Below are 21,458 nucleotides of genomic sequence, written 5' to 3'. Positions count from 1 at the left end.
CAATGTTAGTGGAGTCGCAGTTGCCCATTCCATTCTGGACTGAAGCTGTGGCCTCTGCATGTTATACATTGAACCGAGTCCTTACAGTCAAGAGGCACAACAAGACCTGCTTCGAGCTTATTAACAAACGGAAACCAGATTTGTCTTATCTTGAACCGTTTGGAGCTCCATGCACAATGATCGATCCTAATGGAAAGTTTGGGGCAAAAGCAATTGAGGGATACTTTCTTGGGTATGCCACCCCTAACTTACGAGTCTGGAATCTAGAGACAAAAAGGGTCGAAGAATGGTCTGAGGTCAGAGTACAAAGGCACACTTTGCCAGTCAAATGTCCTGGTCAACCTTGGATGTTTGAGTACGATGACTTTTTCAATTCGATCAATGTTGAAGCCGTTGAAGAAAATGCTGCAGCTAGGATGTTTTTTGAGAGTTGCAATGCAACAGTTTCACCGGTGGTTCGTCCAATTCTTGTCAATCAAGAACCATCTTCTTCGGTGAACAATAATACTCTCAACAATGAGGATTTTCTTGATGCAAACGAATTGAACGAATCTTCAGAGGATGATGAATTTCTAGATGCAGATCAAGAAGCCCCTACAACAGCAGTTCATGGTACTTCAGAGGGTACTCCTCCAGTGGATGCCCACAGAACAGCTGAAGCTACTGCATCATCCTCTTCGTCAATTCCGGGTCTTGATTTGATTGTTGATCTTAATCTCAACAACCTGGGTATCACTATTCCAGTTCGAGAAAATCCTGAAACAAGGATTCATAATACCCATCCTCAAGAAAACATCATATGAAATGTTCAGAGTGGCATTCAAACAAGAAACATGTTGTGGAACAACAACAATGCAGGCTTGTATGCAGCAATTCGAGAATCCGGGCAACAAAATGATTGGTCTTTCGCGTGTTATGTTTCACAGGAAGAACCAAGAACTTGGAAAGAAGCCTTGAAAGATAACTCTTGGGTGGAAGCAATGCAGGAAGAATTGCAACAGTTCCAGAAGATGGGTGTCTGGAAACTAGTGGAGAAACCTGCTGGATACAAGAAGATTGGTACCCGTTGGGTTTTCAAATGCAAAAAGGATGACCGCGGAGTTGTTATCCAAAACAAAGCACGTTTAGTCGTTCAAGGTTTTCGTCAGATTGAAGGGATCGACTACAACGAAGTGTATGCACCACTGGCACGTCTCGAAGCAATTCGAAACTTTCTAGCCTATGCGTCCTTCAAAGGATTCAAGGTTTATCAGATGGACGTGAAAAGTGCATTTTTACATGGTGTGGTTGAAGAAGAGGTGTACGTCGAACAGCCTCCAGGTTTTGAAGATCCTATCCATCCCGATCGGGTTTGGTTGCTTAACAAAGCTCTCTATGGTCTTCATCAAGCACCGCGAGCTTGGTATGCAACCTTATCTAATTATCTGCTGGAGAATGGTTTTCGAAGGGGTCTTATCGACTGTACTCTCTTCATCAAAGAACAAGATGGAGATCTTCTACCGGTACAGGTATACGTTGATGATATTATTTTTGGTTCTACTAATGATGTCTTGTGCAGGAATTTCGAGCGTATTATGCAGGATAAGTTCGAGATGAGTGCTATGGGGGAAATGAATTTCTTTTTGGGCCTACAAGTGCAACAAAAGGAGTCTGGGATATTCATCCATCAGACTAAATATGTTGGTGACATCTTGAACCGATTCCAGATGTCTGATGCAATGCCCATTGGTACCCCATTGCCAACAAATCACGGAATTACTCCAGACTTGAAGGGTGAAGCTGTTAGTCCTTCATACTACCGCGCAATGATCGGATCTCTTATGTACCTCACAGCATCAAGACCAGATATCATGTACCCAACGTGCCTGCTTGCCAGATACCAAGTGAACCCGAAGGCCTCACATCTTGCAGCTGTCAAAAGGATTTTTCGTTATTTGAAGGGTTATCCAGACACCAGTCTATGGTACCCTAGGGATAATAACTTTGAATTAGTAGCTTTCAGTGATTCTGATTTTGGCGGATGCAAAATCGAAGGTAAATCCACAACGGCTGGATGTCAGTTTTTTAGGAAATCGCCTAGTCACATGGCAGTGCAAGAAGCAGACATGCGTCGCTACATCAACATGCGAAGCTGAATACATTGCTGCCTCAAGTTGTTGCTCCCAAGTTCTTTGGATCCAACAACAATTGCGGGACTACGGTTTTGAATTCCTAACTACTCCTATTTACGTTGATAATTCTGCTGCATTACAGATCACTAGAAATCCTGTGCAGCATTCAAAGACCAAACACATCGAAATCAAATATCACTTCATACGTGATTGCTTTGAGAAAAGGCCAATCGATGTTGTTAAGGTCCGATGACCAACGTGCCGACTTATTTACCAAAGCATTTGACAAATCAAGATTTGACTTTTTATTATTGGTAAACGGCATTAAGGTCAAGCCTGAGTAAAACCAACATCGGAAAATCATTTTTGTAAATATCTGTGTCTTTTAAATTTGTCTTAGTTTATTGATTTTAGGGGGAGTAAATCCAAAAATCTGAAAATCCAAAAACATCGAAAAATTTCAAAAACACAAAAACAATAGAAAATTAAAAATGAGTTTCCTGGCGAGCAAAAGAGAAAGTGATAGTACATCAGTGGTCTATCTAAGCCTCTTTAAACCTTAAATGAAAAATGATAAGCAGCTCTATATAAGATGTATCGGTAGGCTCACAATCATTTTAAATTGTGCAGGGTGATATAAATCTCAAACCGACTGAAGACCAGGTGGGAACCATTCATTGGCATATGGTCTTAGTACCGAAATTTCGTTTGATAGATTGCCGAGGTTCTAAGATATTCGGTCTTTATGCTGCTTATCATCTGGGTATCATGGTTGTATCTTTTACCGAAAAATAACGGGGACGCAAGTCTAGATCTTCCATGATACTATACATACGTGTACATAATACATACTGCATTCGACCTCAATAAGTGATCAACAATCACATGTCCAAACAAATAAGTGATAAAATATCACATCTATCTGGGAGTTAAGTTCGTATCTCTGCTGTACGAAAGTACTGACCTGTTCACGGACTTGCTCCTGTGCCCTTATGCATATGAAAATCAAGTTCCTCATAAATAAGTGATTCTATCACATAGGGCTTCTTTTCAAATCAAAATAAGTGAGAATCTCACATCATATACGGTCAAACAGATGATAATCGGTATACTCACTGGTAAGATGAACCCTCGTGCATACCTTGATACGGGAATGTGTCGTGATGTGGATGAACATCGGTCGGTAAGTATAAATCATATCTTAACGTATCCCCTCGCCATGATTACATCTGATAAGTTGAGCTTAAGTGGACAACAATACCGATAATTGTTATAGGATGCTTATCTTAATGTTAACTAACTGAACAAAGAGAGCGTTTTGGCATGATCATACACTGATATGATTCTTTTACCCTCGAAACTCACAAAAAGAATGTCTGTATATATTTATTTACTGCTTTCAGTCTTTACATTTAAAAAAATCCAAAAATACCAAAAAGATTTTATTTCTATTTTATTTTCGATCGTACGATGTTGGAACTCGAGTCTTCGTTGCCTGAAACCTGAATGAAAACCGAATTGACTAAATCTTCATAAACGGTCGAAATTTGCAAGATTTTGAAGGTTGAAAACTAAAATTGATAAATTTGTAAAACTTTCAAACTGTCGGACGGTGTTTGATTGTGACGTGGTCATACGTGTGTCATTTGTTTATGCTGAGTATATTCCAAGCAGTTGTTCTCATTACGCGTTTAGATTTCTTGCATGTGCAGATTCTAAAGGCAAGGAGAACATGGTCGATGACAAGCTTCGGAATGAAGACACGACATGAAGGCGCTCAAGAGATGAACATGATCGAGTTGCCGCTGGCCATCATCAACACCACAAGGATCTCACTTCATAAAGATCAAGTATTTCACGAGCATAACTCGAGGGGGAGCTTATGTTAAGGGGGAGTTTGTCAATACACTTCCTACATGATACGGGTAGTTTGTTGATACACTCTCTGCTTTCAAGACGTGAAGACTTTAAAGATCCTCCGACATTGAAGACTTGAAAGGACATCAGAGTCTTGAAGACATGAAGATCAAAGATGATCAAGTTCGAGACAAATCTACAATCATTGAAGATCGAGACAAAGCTACAGCCAAGGGGGAGTTTGTTGGTGCACTTGTGTCTGTACTTTGTCTGTATACGGTCAACATGTAAACGATGTCCTTGTCAGTCCTGTAAGTTGACCAAGTCAACCGTCCTCGTGGTTTGACTTGGCCAAACAGTTGTTGTTATGATTGTAATTGTCTATCTCGAAGGATGAGAGATCGAAGGATGATATAGATCCTTCGATCTCCTCGAAAGATATGCTTCGATTGATGGACCTCGATAGATCATCCTTCGAGGTCCCTGTGAATCCTTCGATAGCCTTGTAATCGATAGATGATCCTTCGACCATCTATCGGATCCTTCGGACAGGACAATCTGTGCTGGGTATATATATACCCATGCAGTGTATGTTTAGGACAGACTTGATAGACAGAAGTATACACACACTCACTTGAGAGCATTCTGTCCAGGAACACACACACACTTAGAGAGTTTGCAAAACTGATTTGTAAACATTGTGCTTGTAACCGGAACCTTTCATTCGCATTAATACAAGTGGTGTTAATCGGTGAACCTTGTGTGTTGTGTTTGTGCTTGTTTCATCCCGGTTTGCTCACTAGCTTGGATTCCGCACTTGCTAGTGGGTTAGTATAACAAGGTTAAGGTTGAACCTCATCCTCCGAGAGGGACCTACACAGAATTTTAAATGGCCTGACATGGAAGACAACACGGACGTTACCCGACTCAGCAGGTAACTCCAACTTGTAGGCCACTTTACCAATTCGCCCCAGAATTTTAAATGGCCTGACATAACGAGGGTTAAGCTTGCCGCGTTTTCCAAAACGCACCACACCCTTCCAGGGTGAGACCTTCAACATAACACGATCATCAACTTCGAATTCCAAAGGCTTCCTACGCTTGTCAGCGTAGCTTTTCTGACAGTCGCGCGCTGCAGCCTTACGTTTTTGCCATACGGTTCCTGATTTGAACAATCTTTTTTGAAGTTTCAAATACAAGCTCCGGACCTGTGATCTAGCTGTCACCTACCTCGGTCCAACAAAGAGCTGAACGACATTTTTGTCCGTACAATGCTTCGAATGGAGCTGCCTGGATACTGGTATGGTAGCTATTATTATAAGAAAACTCAATCAAAGGTAAGTGTTTCTCCCAAACCTTGCCAAAATCAATCACGCACGCTCTTCAAGTGTTTCTCTCAGCATGTCTTCAAGTGTCTGGATGGTTCGCTTACTTTGACCATCCGTCTGTGGGTGATAAGCAGTGCTCATGTCGAGGCGTGAGCCAAACGATTTGTGCATCGATTGCCACAAATCCGAAATAAAACGCAGATCACGATCCGAGATAATAGAGGTCGGCACCCCGTGCCTAGAAACCACGTCCTTAAGATAGACAGCAGCTAGCTGTGAGAACTTATCTGTTTTCCTGAGTGATAGAAAGTGCGCTGACTTCGTAAGACGATCAACGATCACCCAGATGATATCATTTCCGTTTTGAGTTCACGACAAGCCCGTGACAAAATCCATTGCTATCTGCTCCCATTTCCACATGGGTATTTCTGGTTGCTGAAGTAATCCAGACGGTTTCTGGTATTCCACCTTGACTTTTGAACACGTCAAGCATTTACTAACATATGTCGCGTTGTGAGCTTTCATCTTTGGCCACCAATACATGACGCTGAGATCTTGATATATCTTATCCGAACCTGGGTGAACAGAGTATCGAGACTTGTGCGCTTCATCCATCACAAGCTCCCTAAGGTTACCAAACAAGGGAATCCATATACGCTCCATAAAGTGAAGAATGCCATCAGATCTCTCTACAAGTCGTTTTTCCATGCCCCTTAAGTACTCTGCTTCAATGTTTTCCTCTTTCAACGCTTCGATTTGTGCAGAATGAATCTGGTTAGGCAAATTAGAATGAATGGTGAGCTGCAAGGTGCGAACACGTTTGGGTTTCAATTCCTTCCGACTGAGAGCATCAGCCACAACGTTAGCCTTACCCGGATGATACTTGATTGCGCAACCGTAGTCGTTTAAAAGTTCTACCCAACGATGTTGTCGCATATTCAAATCCTTCTAGTCGAGAATATGCTAAAGGCTCCTTTGGTCGGTAAAAATAGTGCATTTAGTACCGTATAGGTAATGCCTCCAGATTTTGAGCGCAAACACCACGGCTTCCAACTCTAAGTCGTGTGTCGTATAATTCCTCTCATGAACCTTCAGTTGTCGAGAAGTATAAGCGATCACATTGTTGCGTTGCATCAGCACGCAACCAAGTCCCTGAATAGAAGCATCACAGTAAACCACAAAATCCTCGGTACCTTCAGGTAGAGACAAGATCGGTGCACTGCAGAGTTTCTCTTTCAAAAGTTGGAAAGCATCCTCCTGCTTGTTTCCCCAAGAATATAGAACACTACATACACACTGAAGTCGATTGAACCAATAGCAAGAAAGCAGTAAAACAAGTTGAAAAATAGTCAAAGTCAGTATAAGAGTTTTTATGCTCCCTCAGTTCAGCAAGAATGTATTGTCTATCAAAATGAAGCATAAATTATAAACTAAAAAAATATTAACTAATAAAAGCTTAGACAGAGTGAAATGGAAAGTAAGCATGTTCTCCAAACCCCCACAACTGAATTTATATACATAAAAAAATCATCTTTAGATAACTGAATTTTTTTCTGAATTACACTTGTTAAACAAACAAAAAGTGGCTATACACCGGTGGAGGCCAGAAACGGGTTGGTTAAAACGGGTTAAAGGGATAATGTTTTGAGCAAGAAATATTCTAATTTATTCAGATATACATGTAAGCCTATTTGTTATCGAGTAATTGCTAATTTCTTTATATGGGTTCTCAAATAAGAAGCCAACTCAACTAATTCATTTTACAAGTGTTCAATTACATCTATGATTTAGAAGATATGAATAGAACAAAATACCCAAAGCCGTCATCTGATTTACTAAACAAATTAACTACCTGAGACCCGCTCCAAAACGCCACATAGTTACACACTGAAAACAAAGTCATTTAAAAGATTGTAACAAAAAGAGGCAACTTTCATTGAGGCATTAAACCAAACACCTGGTGTGCATGCAAACTCAATAACTAAAATCCCTTCCAAAACAAGCAAAAACAAAACCAACAAACATACAAGAGCGCAACATACATTCCCAATTTCACATCTACGTAAAAACCCTCTAGTTCATAAATCAACCGCAAAAAAGCAAAAAAACACGAACAGGAAAACACTAGTCGCAAATAGCAGAAATTTACAATAAAAAAAACCCACAAAGGGGGAAATGATTGAAATCAAAACAGCAACTAAAAGGAGGCATAAATTACTTTTTGGGAGCGTGATTACGGGAAAAGTGGTGGTTTGAACGCACGCACAACAATTGCAAGCGGCCCACTGTGATTGTTTTTAAAAATATGTATTGCATTTGGGCTGCTGGTTTGAGCCCAACAACAACTATCTATCATAGGCAAATGGCCACTTAATTTCCCGTTTTCAGCCCATGTAGGCCCAAATTGTATCAGGTATAGGAGGACTAACAATGGACTTTTATATAGGATGTTTAAATAAAAAACATGAGGATCAAATAGAAAGTTTACTTTGGTTAGAAAAGATAGGAAGCTATCATATCTTACATTGTTAAAACATCTGTAAATCACACATTGTTCAAGCATTGCATGCTTTGTTTCCTAGTGGGCGTTGGCATTTCAAATTGGTTACTTTTGTAATATGTATCAAGGGGGGTGGTATAACTATACTATTGTGTTGGTTTACAAACTTCAATAAAATGAATGGTCAAGTTTTCTAGTCATACAAACTTCATATTAGTTTATTTTCATTCAAGCTCAATAAACAATTTCTTTTATCGGACCATGGGTGTGACACAACAATAAAACGATTTCTTTCTGTGTTTTGTAGCATCTCCGTGTTAGTTTCTTGTTAACTGTGGTTGGCCTCTTAATTTGGTTTGTTTTAATGAAAGTTGCCGTTCAAAAAGAAGAAACAAAAAGCGATTTCTTTAACAATTGACAACTTGACATTAATTATAATATAATTATTTTATAAAAATGTACAAACCGGCCAATTCATTGTTATGTAGCTAGCTGACAACTATATATACCTACACTTTACCTACTCCCAAACGAAAGAATTGTTAATTTATGTTGACCAAGAGGACAAGAACATCGATAAAATCACTATAAACAAATGTGAATTTCATTTATGTCTACATACCTATTATTCTATGAGTATTACACATACTAAATACTGCAATAATAATTACCTAAACGCGTATGCAGCAATCAGTATATAAGTTACCAGTTTACATTAGTTTGGGCAATTTTACAAAAAACAAGGGTGTAAATCAGGAAGGAATTTAGAACATATATAGAGACATACATATATGCATAACAACTAGGAACGAGAGAGAGAAAACCTGAATTAAACAAGACCCTGTAGTATTAGTGGATTTGCATCTATTGCCAGTTTTTAGAAAATTCAATTGCAAAATCTCATATTTGCGATGTTCTTTTGCAAATTATTATAATAAAATAATAAATCACTATTATTACCATAACTTCTTAATTATACGCTTATTAAAAGAGTTAATTACTGTTTTCGTCCCTGAGTTTTGTCAAAAATAACGTTTTCAGTCCGTTAGTATAAAAATTACGATTTCAGTCCATTAGTTTCATTTTCGTGACCATTTCAGTCCACTAACTTAACTTCATCCATTTATTTTGTTAACTTTGAGTTAACTAACTAATTCAGGGACGGTTTGCGTTAGTTTTAGAAACACAGGGACTTAAGTGTAAACTCCAAAACATTAAAACAAAAAAAATAGTAAATTCCAAAAAATCAAAAAAATTCCAAAAAACCAAACAAATTCCAAAAAAATTCTAAAAAATAATAAAAATTCTAAAAAATCATAAAAATTCTAAAAAATTCTAAAAAATCCGTTTTGGCGCAAACGGTTCGGCTTCGAAACGGTACGGCTTCGAAACGGTTCGGGTCGAAACGGTACGGTTCAACACGGTTCAGCTCGAAACGGTTCGGTTCGATACGGCACGGTTCGGTTCGAAACGGTTCAGCTCGAAACGGTTCGGTCCGAAACGGCACGGTTCGGTCCGAAACAGCACGGTTCGGTTCGAAACGGTACGGCTTGAAACGGTACGGGTCGAAACGGTTCGGCTCGAAACGGTACGGGTCGAAACGGTTCGCATCAAAACGGTTCAGCTCGAAACGGTTCGGGTCGAAACGGTACGAACGATTCAGCTAGAAACGGTTCGGGTTCGAAACAGTTTGCGCCAAAACGGATTTTTTTGATTTTTTAGAATTTTTATGATTTTTTAGAATTTTTATTATTTTTTAGAATTTTTTGGAATTTGTTTGGTTTTTTTGGAATTTTTTTTGATTTTTTGGAATTTACTATTTTTTTTGTTTTAATGTTTTAGAGTTTACACTTAAGTCCATGTGTTTCTAAAACTGACGGAAACCGTCCCTGAATTAGTTAGTTAACTCAAAGTTAACAAAATAAATGGATGGAGTTAAGTTAGTGGACTGAAATGGTTACGAAAATGAAACTAATGGACTGAAATCGCAATTTTTAAACTAATGGACTGAAACCGTTATTTTTGACAAACCTCAGGGACGAAAACAGTAATTAACTCAAAAAAAAAAATTAAAATCAAGATAGAGAAACACAGCATATTATAATCATTACAAAACTTATTATTATGTTGGTTAGTTATTGTGGTCATGTAAATGTCACATTATTCTTTCACTTGAAACTAAGTGTTCAGGATTTGGATGAAAAAATAAAAATTAAAGCAATTCATTATGAAAATTTTAACTAAAATCATAAACAGATTTTATGACATCTCTTTTTCTCCTTTTTATGTCAAATCATAAACACTAGTACAGGTTTTGCTGCTGGAACTCATGTATAAGTCAGAGAAATTAAAACAAAAGCAGAGCAAAATGACGATACGGGATCAAGAAATATGCCTTTACAATAAGAACACCATATTCAACGGGATCTGCAAATGCTGTTTAACGCGGAACCATGTAACAACCAGTGTTGTTAATTGAAAATCGACAAATCTCAGGATATTAGAACCATATGACAACCACTATTGTCCGACAATTGTCAACTCGATACAGGGATTTAAGTCAAGAGTTTTGACACATTAAGCAACCCAATTTTCTTACAGCTGCTGTGAAGAGATACAAAAACCTTACTCTTAAAACAAAATTTAGATTAAAAAATAGTAAAATGTACATTAAGTGCAACACAAGTGGTAATTAGTAAATTTAACGTCTGCAACTTGACATCATAGAATATATCAAATAATTGTGCAATATGCACAAGAATATTTAAAGAATTTGTTGAAATGTAAGCATCCTTGTTTTGTCCACTGCTTTCTTGTCTCCACTCATATCTTGTACCTAATTAACCACTCCACTCATATATCTTATTTACATACATTCATAGCCCCAGACCAACTATTCTGATTCCAATTCATAGCAGTTATTTAACCCTTAAAACCGATAACAGTCTTTTTAATTTACTAAAACTAACTTTTAAGCTTATTATTGGTGTTAATAGAAAGTCTTTGGTTTCCATCACTAAGAAGTGCTGTTTTTATGTCACTTTCTTTGATATTTACCCTTAATTTGTTTTTGGTGCAGTGTTTCATTTTTTAGAAAACTCGACCAATTGCAAAATCTCATATTTGCTCATCAAAGGTTGCTGTGATTATTGTAAAATTAAGAGTGATGTTTAGGGGGTTTATGATGATTACTGAGACATCAAAGTTTGAGATACTTGAAGTTATCTATAAATGAGTACAATATATAAGCATATGCAAGTACAGGATATTGACAACAGAAAGTAACCAAAATTTTAAATTAAATAAAAGAACTCAATTTTGAAAAATAGTAAACTGTTTTCTAAGAGAAACTCAATTATTAAAAATTAGTGCTGGCACCTTAATATAAAATAATATACGTTCATTTGATAATAATAGATTCTCCATTATGAATACGTTCATTTGATAATAATAGATTCTCCATTATGAATAGGAATTATAAAATAATTCGTTAAAAAGACTTCTTTCTTGTCTCCATTCCTATCTTGTCTCAAATAAACCACTCCCAAATTATCTCCATTCATTTTATCTTATTTACCTACATACATTCATACCGTACAAACCAAACCAAAAACTACTCTCATTCCAATTTCCAGTTTACGTTTTCACTGTTAACAATGGCTGAAGCTGCTGCTGCTGCCCTCGTCAAAGTCATTTTTGAGAAGCTAGCCGATGAAGCTTTCAAGAAATATGCTCGCTCTCAGAATATCCACTCAGAGCTCAAGCAATTGGGGAGCACATTGTCCCAGATCCAAGCTCTGCTTAATGATGCCTCTCACAAGGAAATAACTGATGAATCTGTCAGACTATGGCTCAATAGTCTGCAACATTTGGCTTACGATATCGATGACGTACTTGATGAGGTGGCTACCGAAGCTATGCATCGTGAGCTGACCCCGGAATCAGAAGCAAGCACCAGCATGGTAAGAAAACTCATACCAACTTGCTGCACAAAGTTCTCACTAAGCCATAGGTTGAGTCCCAAGTTAGACAGAATTACCACCAAGTTACAACATCTAGAAAAACAAAATCCTGGTTTGATTGTGAAAGGTGAAAAGCCAAAAATTAATACTAATAGAAGAAACGAAACCTCTTTGCCAGAACGTGATGTTGTTGGAAGAGAAGTTGAGAAAAAGAAATTGCTCAACCAGTTGTTAGTAGGTGAATCATCTAAGGAAAAGTTTAGTATCTTACCCATAGTTGGTTTGGGTGGAGTGGGAAAGACCACTCTGGCTAGAATATTGTATAACGATACGCGGGTGAAAGATCACTTTGAACTCATGGCTTGGGTTTGTGTTTCCGATGAGTGTGATGTATTCAAAATAAGTGAAACCATCTTTGAATGTGTGGCTACAGAAAACAAACAGTTCAAAGATGTAAATCAGCTTCAAATTGCTCTTAGAGAGCAATTTAAGGACAAACGATTTCTACTAGTACTTGATGATGTGTGGAATCAAAACTATGATGATTGGGAAATACTAGTGCGTCCATTTCATTCTGGGGCTGCTGGAAGTAGGGTAATCATGACAACTCGCCAGCAGGATCTGCTTAAAAAGATAGGTTTTAATCATGTAGACAATCTCGAGAGTTTGTCGCATGAAGATGCTTTGTCTTTATTAGCTCTACATGCATTAGATGTAGATAACTTTGATTCGCACGAAACACTTAAACCACAAGCTGAAGGTATTGTGAAAAAGTGTGGTGGTTTGCCTTTAGCTTTAAAGGCAATTGGAAGGTTACTCAGAACAAAAACCCAGGGCGAAGAATGGGATGACGTGGTGAAAAGTAATATATGGGATTTAGAAAATGCTGATGCAATTGTTCCAGCCCTAAGGCTAAGCTACCATGATCTTTCTGCTGATTTGAAGCGCTTGTTTGCATATTGCTCTTTGTTCCCAAAGGACTTTATGTTTGACAAGGAGGAGTTGATATTATTATGGATAGCTGAAGGGTATCTGAACGAGTCAACTGCAGACAAGTCACCAGAACGGTTGGGCCAGGAATATTTTGAGAAATTGCTATCAAGGTCCTTTTTTCAACCCGCACCTAATGGTGAATCGTTTTTTGTGATGCATGATCTCATGAACGACTTGGCCACATTTGTTGCTGGAGAATATTTTTTGAAGTTTGACAATCAGACGGAGATGGCAGAGGAAGCTTTAGGCAAGTACCGACATATGTCATTTATGCGTGAGGACTATGTAGGTTTCCTGAAGTTTGAGGCATTTCCAAGAGCAAGAAGTTTGAGAACACTGTTAGCTGTATATGTTGGGGTAGAACAAAGCTGGAACACGTTTTACATATCCAATAAAATTTTGGTTGACTTACTTCCTCAGCTAAAACTGTTACGGGTTCTTTCTTTGAGGCGTTTTAACATAAGTGAGGTACCGGATGCCATCTGTAGTTTGAACCACTTGAGGTATCTTAATTTGTCTCGAACAAATATCTCAAAGTTACCAGAGAATGTTGGTAATCTTTACAATTTACAAACATTGATCGTTTTTGGTTGTAAGAGCTTGAGTACATTGCCTAAAAGCTTCCTAAAGCTCAAAAAGTTGAGGCATTTTGACATTAGGGATACTCCGTATTTGAAGAAGCTGCCCTTGGGAATTGGTGAGTTAAAAAACCTACAAACTCTCCCCAAGGTCATCATTGGAGGTGACGGTGACTTTGCAATAACCAAGCTTAAGGGATTAGAGAATTTACGTGGGGAACTTTCCGTTGAAGGATTGCACAAAGTGCAAATCCCAATGCATGCAAGGGAGGCAAACCTATCTCAAAAAAGGCTTACTAAGTTAAAGATGAAATGGGGTAATGATTCACAGAGAGGATCACTTGAGAAGGAGGTTCTTGCTGAGCTCAAGCCACACACTGATACGTTGAAACATTTTGAAGTTAAGTACTACGGGGGAGTAGAGTTTCCAGGTTGGGTCGGGGATCCCACTTTTCATCAATTGGTTCATGTGTCACTAAAGGGTTGTAGAAAATGTACATCTCTACCGCCGCTTGGGCAGTTACCTTCACTTAAGGAGTTGTTGATTCAAGGAATGGATGATGTTAAAGTCATAAGTTTGGAGTTAAGTAGGAGTACTGATGTTACCTTCCCTTCACTTGAAATTCTAAGGTTTGTAGATATGTCTAGTTGGGAGGTTTGGTCAACCAATAGCAAGGTAATGTTTCCATGCCTTCGAGAGCTTCAAATAAGAAATTGTCCCAATTTGAGTGATGTCTCACTTGAAGCATTACCTTCACTAAGAGTTTTGAGGATAGAGAGATGTGGTGAAAGTGTGCTGAGAAGTCTGGTTAAAGCAGCTTCATCTACCACTAAACTGGAAATAGGATCAATTTTAGGGCTTACGAATGAGGTATGGAGAGGTGTCACAGTGAATTTTGGGGCGGTTGAAGAGCTATGCATACAAATTTGTCATGAGATAAGATACCTATGGGAATCAGATGCAGAGGCAAGTAAAGTTCTTGTAAATTTAAAGGAATTGAAGGTAAGTTATTGTAAAAATTTGGTGAGTTTAGGAGAGAAAGAGGAGGATGAGGATAACATTGGGAGCAACCTCATATTATCATCTCTTAGGATGTTGTATATAGAGTCATGTAAAAGTATGGAGCGTTTGTGTTGTCCAAATAGCATTGAGAGTTTGGTGATCCAGCGTAGTTCAGTTAGAGATGTCTCCTTCCCAAGAGCAACAACAACAACAGGTGGAGGAGGGCAGAATCTCAAGTCACTATATATATGGGATTGTGGAAATCTAAAATCAATAAATCAATTGAGTAACTCCACTCACCTCACCTCTTTGTCAATAAGTGAATGTCAAAACATGGAGTTATTTTCTGATCTTCATCAGCTATCAACTCTCACCTCATTGAATATAATTTATTATAAAAGCATAGAGTCATTTTCTGACCTTGAGCTATCAAACCTCACCAGGTTGAGAATAGCTTGGTGTGAAAGCATAGAGACATTTCCTAACCTCCATCTGCCAAATCTCACAGATCTGGGGATAGAAGGTTGTAAAAACATGAAGGCATTTGGTGACCTGCAGCTACCAAATCTAATCAGTTGGAGCACAACAGATTGTGAAAATCTGGAGTCATTTCCTGACCTTCAGCTATCAAAACTCACCATGTTAAAAGAGATGGATATCAGATATTGTCCAATGATGGATGCTTCCTTTCCTCGTGGGCTTTGGCCTCCCAATTTGTGTTCCCTTAAGATAGGGGGGTTGAAAAAGCCCATCTCAGAATGGGGCTATCAGAATTTCCCAGCTTCCCTTGTTAAACTAGAGTTACGGGGTGAACCTGATGTGAGGAATTTTAGTCAATTGTCCCACTTTTTCCCTTCTTCTCTTACATCTCTGGACATATACGAATTTCATAATCTGGAATCAGTTTCAAGGGGACTCCAACACCTCACATCCCTTCAACATCTCACCATTAGCAGATGTCCAAAGGTGAACGATCTACCAGAGACGCTGTTACCTTCACTTTTGAGTTTGACAATACTTTATGGATGCCCAAAATTGAAAGAAAGGTGTGAAGGAAGAGGCTCCCACTACTGGCCACTCATCTCTCATATCCCCAAAATCCAAATAGAGTGGAGGTACTTGTTTATTAAATACCCTCTGATTTACATTTGATAAACTGGTATTCTCAGACATGTGCGTGTTTTTTTGGTGGAATAGGATTTGTTGCTCAAAACCTAAAATTGAATTTTAATGATGACATTAATTTATATGTAGCTGCATCATACGTTGGAACTCATTTCACAATGTCTACTAATTTTGACTTTCCTGAGTTAAACTTGCCAATGAATTATTATTATTGGTGTTGTTGTTTTGTTTGTGATTTTTGTTGATCTTGCTTTTGTAGGTTGATAGAGTGCGATTTTAAGTTGTTAATCAGTTGATTTATGTGATAGCACGGTTAATTTTGTTTTTTGGATGTGAGTTGACTTTAGTTAGGGTTTTGGTGTGGTTTGTGGAATTATTGAAGTGTTATAGTAATAGATAATGAAATTTGATTGAATTTACTTCGAGTCTCGATTACAAAGTTGAATCCGATTCTGAAGTTGGAAGATACAAATTAGGGTTTAGATCTGCATTTGATTTGATTAATTGTATTAATACTTGATATGAAGTCTGTGAATAACTTATATATTACAACTAAACTTTTGCAGGAACATATCCTAAAGGATCTTCTGGGTGATGTAACATTCACAGTTGACCAGGTCAGATTCAAGAACAGAGAAAAGTCTCAAGGTGTGATTTTTCAAGGAAAGTATCTAGAGTAAAGTGCAGTAAAACTCGCGCGTATAATTACTGAATCAGCCAATAACAGACAAAGTGTCGACGACATAAGTGTAAGTTCCTTTTAAGTCAACAACATTTGACTACCCCATAATATAACATACTGGTTTTGATTATTAGTATTCATGATATAACACAGGATTTATTCATGAAAATCAAATGGATTCAATATTCAAAGTGAAGGTGTTAAGAAATTGTCAAATATTGGACCAGTGGCTAAGTTAAAGGAAAGGGTCAAAGTGCTTGATGATGGACAAGATCATTTCTGGTAAGCTTATACTTTTTTCCCATAAAATGATGGGTGGGTTGGATAACGAGTTAAAACAAGTTCGGGTTAATAATATTGTTGACTTTTTAGTAGGGTTAAACTGAGGCGGGTTGGAGTGTTGGACTCTGGTATAAACATTTTAATTTTCTTTTGACCTTATGGCCAATTAATGTTTTAACTATGATTACAGATTGATTCTTGAGGTCAAACAAATTAAAATTGACTTCAAAATTGATTACTATGATGTTTTGAGAATAGTTTTTTATAGCTGGCACAGAAATGCAACAGGATCCACATCATCTTCAATGGAAAAGGTTGTTTCTATAACATTCTTGGTATATTGAATTTGAAAAGAAATGCAACAGGATCCATATCAAAGTGTATTGTTTGACCCTTGAAGTTTTTTAATTGCAGTTGAAGAAAGAAGATATTCTGCAAATCAACAACACACATCTAAAATACTTCATAATTGGTGGAAAGGAGGCTGGCTACATCTATTGCCATAATTTGGTTCATTTACTGCAAACATCCTGAGATTCAAGATATGGTTCAATAAGAAATCAAAGAAGCAACAAACATGAGAAACAAATTAAGTCACAGGTGTTAAAGATTTTGCAAACAGTGCGAGTGAAGAAAGCCTAGAAATGATAAGTAGCTTCATGTAATTTGGAACAAAACTCTCGCGAGTCTATCCTGCATCTCAGTGGTATGCAACTCAAATATTTAGCAATTTCTCATTCTTTAACTTAACCAAGCCTTTGACTAATCAACATGGTTACTAGTAGTTGTTGGAGTCGTTCAAAATGGATTGGATTGGATCAATCCAATGAAGTTTTTGTCTAAATTTATGTAAAAAATAATAATAATAATTATTATTATTATTATCAAGTGATAGGGAGACGGAGCTAATCCATGATCTATCAGACTGCAGACTCGTATTTGGTGCAACTAGACAATTTGAAGTTATACGAGGACAAGTAATGGACAAATGTCTCAACAAGCCACACGCGTGGACAAATGCTATAGGTGAGTTTTCCCAACTCTTAGGGACCCAATTTCGTCATCTAGAGCTCCGATTTTGAAGTCAATGTTTTCCCCAATTAAGCATTTTTAATTAATTTCGCTTGGTTGTAAAAAAACGGCTGGATTTTTTTAACTAGATATTATTCGTTGTTTTTTAGGTTGTTAGTTTCAAGGAACTTATAATTGATGAAGAATCAATGGAGATTACCTCTGACGACAAGTTACCACTAATGAGGATTATGGAACTAGCCTATGATGTCAATTGTCAAGTTACCATCTGATGAAGATTAAGGGAACTTACCACCGAAGCGAATTACCTCTAGTGAAGATTGATGAAGTCTTGCTAATGAAGAAGAGATGCCACATGTTAGCCTATCATTTGACGAAGACAATCTGTTGAGAGGATGTTATACATAATTGTCACTTGTCAATTCCGTACGTCTCAACAAGAATATAGATACACGAGTCTGCATTGATATTATTATCACTTGACCCATAGTTTAATGTGTGCAAATTCAGAGAAAATTTGCATGTCACCCTCTTCTTAGCTAGAGCGTTAGCTAGAAAACCATATGTAAATTCAATTTTAATTTATAACTAGTTTTGCATGATGTATTGAAACAATCGATTTTGATTAATGCCTTGTGCTTATAGCAATTTTTCTTCTACTCTTGTTTATTGTTTTGCGCATATTGTGAATCAACGATGAAACAGTGATACCTTACACATTGATTAACTAATATCCCGCTGCAAACTAACTCACATTGAATGTAGGGTATTAGCTAAGTTTTAGCTTGATTGTGATGCACACAAATTTAATCTCCCAACAACATTGTATCCTTGAAAGATCTAATTCCCTTGGTAGTAACTTGGAAGGTATTCATGCAGTTGCAATATCTTATAAATAATGGATAAATGAAGTAGACATGACCCGTAAAGTTTACACAACTATTGACCTAGGTTGTTAATAGATTTATGTAACAACTGGTGATTGCGATTTAGATGGCAAGAATGCACAGCTACTATTACGACACGAATGTTTGATAACCCTATACTAGCAACTTCAGTTGACAAATTACAATAAAAAGAAAGATTAGTAAAGAGGTAACAAAACAAAGGATATCATAAAGTCATGCTGAATGTAAAAATGTATCATGAGATCACAAAAACCAAACTCATATCAAGAAATTTATAATAAAAAGAAAAGAAAAAAACACATACACACAAGTCAACCTTCAATCAAGAAACTAAACAAGTAACATCACAACACTTAAACTAACAGCACAGGCGAAGTATTCCCTAAATTAAAAATCCTAAACTGAGCCACCCCTTTTTTTCTTCCCACCACTTCCTATACTCTTTTCAGTGGCGTCTAAAGCACCTAAACAACCCTTTACAACATCATCAATAAAAGTAAAATCACGCGCAACAGTCCCATGATTACTAGACTCAAAAATGGGAATCGATTTTTGTTTCAAGATATCTTTACTAAAGAAAAAATAAGCCATATCGGGTCTACCCCATGGTCCATAAACCGTAAAGAACCTGAAACCCGTCAAAGACAACCCATAAATATGATTATACGTATGAGCGATTTCTTCACCCACTTTCTTCGTTGCAGCGTATAGGATCAGTTCGATCTTTTTCCGAAATCTTTTTCAGAAAAGGGTACTTCTGTATTCAACCCATAAACAGAACTAGAAGATACCCAAACAATTGCAGGCTGTGGATTTGCATTTTTGCATACTTCAAGAACAATAATAAAACCTGCAATATTACTATGAGTATAAGATTTTGGGTTTCTTCATTGTATATCTAACACCAGCTTGAGCAGCTAAATAAATGACATGAGTAAAATGAACTACCTCAAAGAGTTTGTTCAGCAAACCGGTGTCCTTTATGTCCCCTTCCACAATGAAAATCCCACTTTTTTTCCACACATGTTGACGAGCCCTTTTGAGGGTAGGATCGTAATAACTGTTAAAATTGTGTAACCCTAAAACGTAGTCACCACGGCATCTCAAGGCGGCGCTGATGTGGATTCCGACGAAATCGGCTGCTCCGGTGACCAAAACAGAGTACCCTGTTTTCAATCCGATGTTCACTGATGACTTGACCGTGGGATCCCTATACACACACACAACTCCCAGTTTAACCTAATCGAACAGAGAGTGAGTGGCCATGTAAAATAATTAAGGTGTTGTATATTAATAAAACAAATAGCAAAAAGTAATCTAATCTAATAAAATGAAATATGGATATAAAAGAACCTATAGGGTTTGTCTGAATAACAGCTAACAACTAACTGATGTAGAAAATAAAAAAATCAGAACATACCTACTTTTTAAACTACTTTAAAAGTGAACATTAGCAGCCTAAAATATCCAAATGAATCACATAGATATAGTCCAATTAACGGATTAAGTGACCATTTCCAAAAGCAATCTGCATGCATGGTACGTATGATGCAACATACAAATCTACACACAGCCATTGTTGGATTTCTGAATTTAGGGTTTTGAATATCGAAACGATCTTGTGTTCATAAAATGAATTGGTGCCTCATCCGGTTACAAATAATGAATATATATACATATACATATCACGGCAATAACTGCCATTTTATAAGAATAAATAGATAGATAAATATAAATAACTATATAAATATGATCTAGCCTTATAATTATTTGTCTAACACCCTCCCGTAAGCTTGATCATATCAGATTCATATGCAGCAATTCTTTTATTCGAGTGAAGTCCTTGGGCTGGAGAGCTTTCGTCATGATGTCTGCCAATTGTTCTTTTGTAGTGCAGAACAATACTTCAACTTCTCCTTTCTTTATTAGATCTCTAATGAAGTGATATTTGACTCTTATGTGTTTGCTTTTACCATGATATACCGGGTCTTTAGCAAGACATATGGTTGATTTGTTATCACAAAATATAGGAATAGGATACTCTTTCTTGCCCAGCAGATCATTGAGAATTCCTTTAATCCATAAAGCTTGACACCCAGCTAGAGAGAGGGCCATGTACTCAGCTTCGGTTGAAGATAATGCAACTACCTTCTGTTTCTTCGATTGCCATGATATGGGTCCGGTTCCTAGATGAAATATATATCCTGAAGTGCTCTTGCTATCATCTATATTACCTGCATAGTCACTGTCACTGAACCCTGTTAAATATTTCTTTCCCCCTTTTGAATACGTAACTCCTTGTTCTTGGGTCCCCTTGATGTATTTTAGTATGCGTTTAGCTGCTTCCCAGTGACTTTTCTTTGGGCATTCCATGAACCTACTTATCTTACTTACTGCAAACATGATGTCTGGCCTTGTATTTGTCAGATACATCAGGCTCCCCACTAAACTACGATATAACCCTTCATCTACAAATTCTTCTGGATCCTCTTTAGATAACTTTAAACCGTATTCCATTGGTGTTGATACCGTGTTGGAATGCGTCATTCTGTATTTTACTAAAAGATTTTTCATATACTTCCTTTGAGACAGGGTGATGTTTCCCTTCTCATAAGTAACCTCCATGCCTAGAAAATAATGCAACCGACCCATATCTGTCATTTCGAATGCTTCTTTCATTGATTCTTTAAAATCTGAAATTAGTTTCTCTGAACTACTTGCTATTATTAGATCATCCACATACAGACAAATGACAATCTTTCCATCATTTGTATCCTTGATATATAGTGGATGCTCGTAGATGCATTTTCTAAATTTGTTTTGAATGAAATATGCGTCTATCCGACTATACCACGCTCTTGGAGCTTGTTTTAGAAAACATACCTTGTTCTCTTCTCCTTCCTTTACATACCCTTGAGGTTGTTCTATATATACCCGTTCTTCTAAGTTGCCATTTAAAAACGCTGTTTTTACATCCATTTGGTGGAGGTGCCAACCATATTCTGCAGCAAGGGCTAAAACTAACCGAACTGTCTCGAATCTGATTACTGGTGCAAAGACTTCCTGGTAATCTATGCCATACTTCTGCTTATATCCT

General features: G+C 37.3%; 1 protein-coding gene, 1 long non-coding RNA gene and 1 pseudogene across 2 annotated transcripts; 2 read left to right on the top strand and 1 right to left on the bottom strand.

The window, feature by feature from the left end:
* Positions 1-11,420: 11,420 nt before the first annotated feature.
* LOC110893159 (putative disease resistance RPP13-like protein 1) lies at positions 11,421-15,626 on the top strand. The gene is made up of 2 exons (XM_035982461.1): positions 11,421-15,447; positions 15,587-15,626. The coding sequence occupies exons 1-2, from the start codon at positions 11,453-11,455 to the stop codon at positions 15,624-15,626; spliced, it is 4,035 nt and encodes a 1,344-aa protein (XP_035838354.1). The 5' UTR covers positions 11,421-11,452.
* A 1,320-nt stretch (positions 15,627-16,946) lies between these two features.
* On the top strand, positions 16,947-17,771 carry LOC110926624. Its single transcript, XR_002585304.2, has 3 exons — positions 16,947-17,127; positions 17,346-17,447; positions 17,603-17,771. It is a non-coding gene; the product is annotated as an uncharacterized LOC110926624 (long non-coding RNA).
* A 943-nt stretch (positions 17,772-18,714) lies between these two features.
* LOC118485930 lies at positions 18,715-20,065 on the bottom strand (annotated as a pseudogene).
* Between the last annotated feature and the right edge of the window lie 1,393 nt (positions 20,066-21,458).

Source organism: Helianthus annuus, chromosome 13 (assembly GCF_002127325.2).
Source record: "Helianthus annuus cultivar XRQ/B chromosome 13, HanXRQr2.0-SUNRISE, whole genome shotgun sequence".
NCBI classification, from domain to species: Eukaryota; Viridiplantae; Streptophyta; class Magnoliopsida; order Asterales; family Asteraceae; genus Helianthus; species Helianthus annuus.
This window is presented reverse-complemented; position numbering and strand designations above follow the sequence as displayed.

What these genes read in the sequence shown, in the direction of transcription:
- LOC110893159 (XM_035982461.1), top strand. Translation starts at nt 11,453, where the DNA reads ATGGCTGAAGCTGCTGCTGCTGCCCTCGTCAAAGTCATTTTTGAGAAG. An exon ending in AAAATCCAAATAGAGTGGAG is followed by an intron (nt 15,448 to 15,586) that starts GTACTTGTTTAT and finishes ATTTATATGTAG; the next exon opens with CTGCATCATACGTTGGAACT.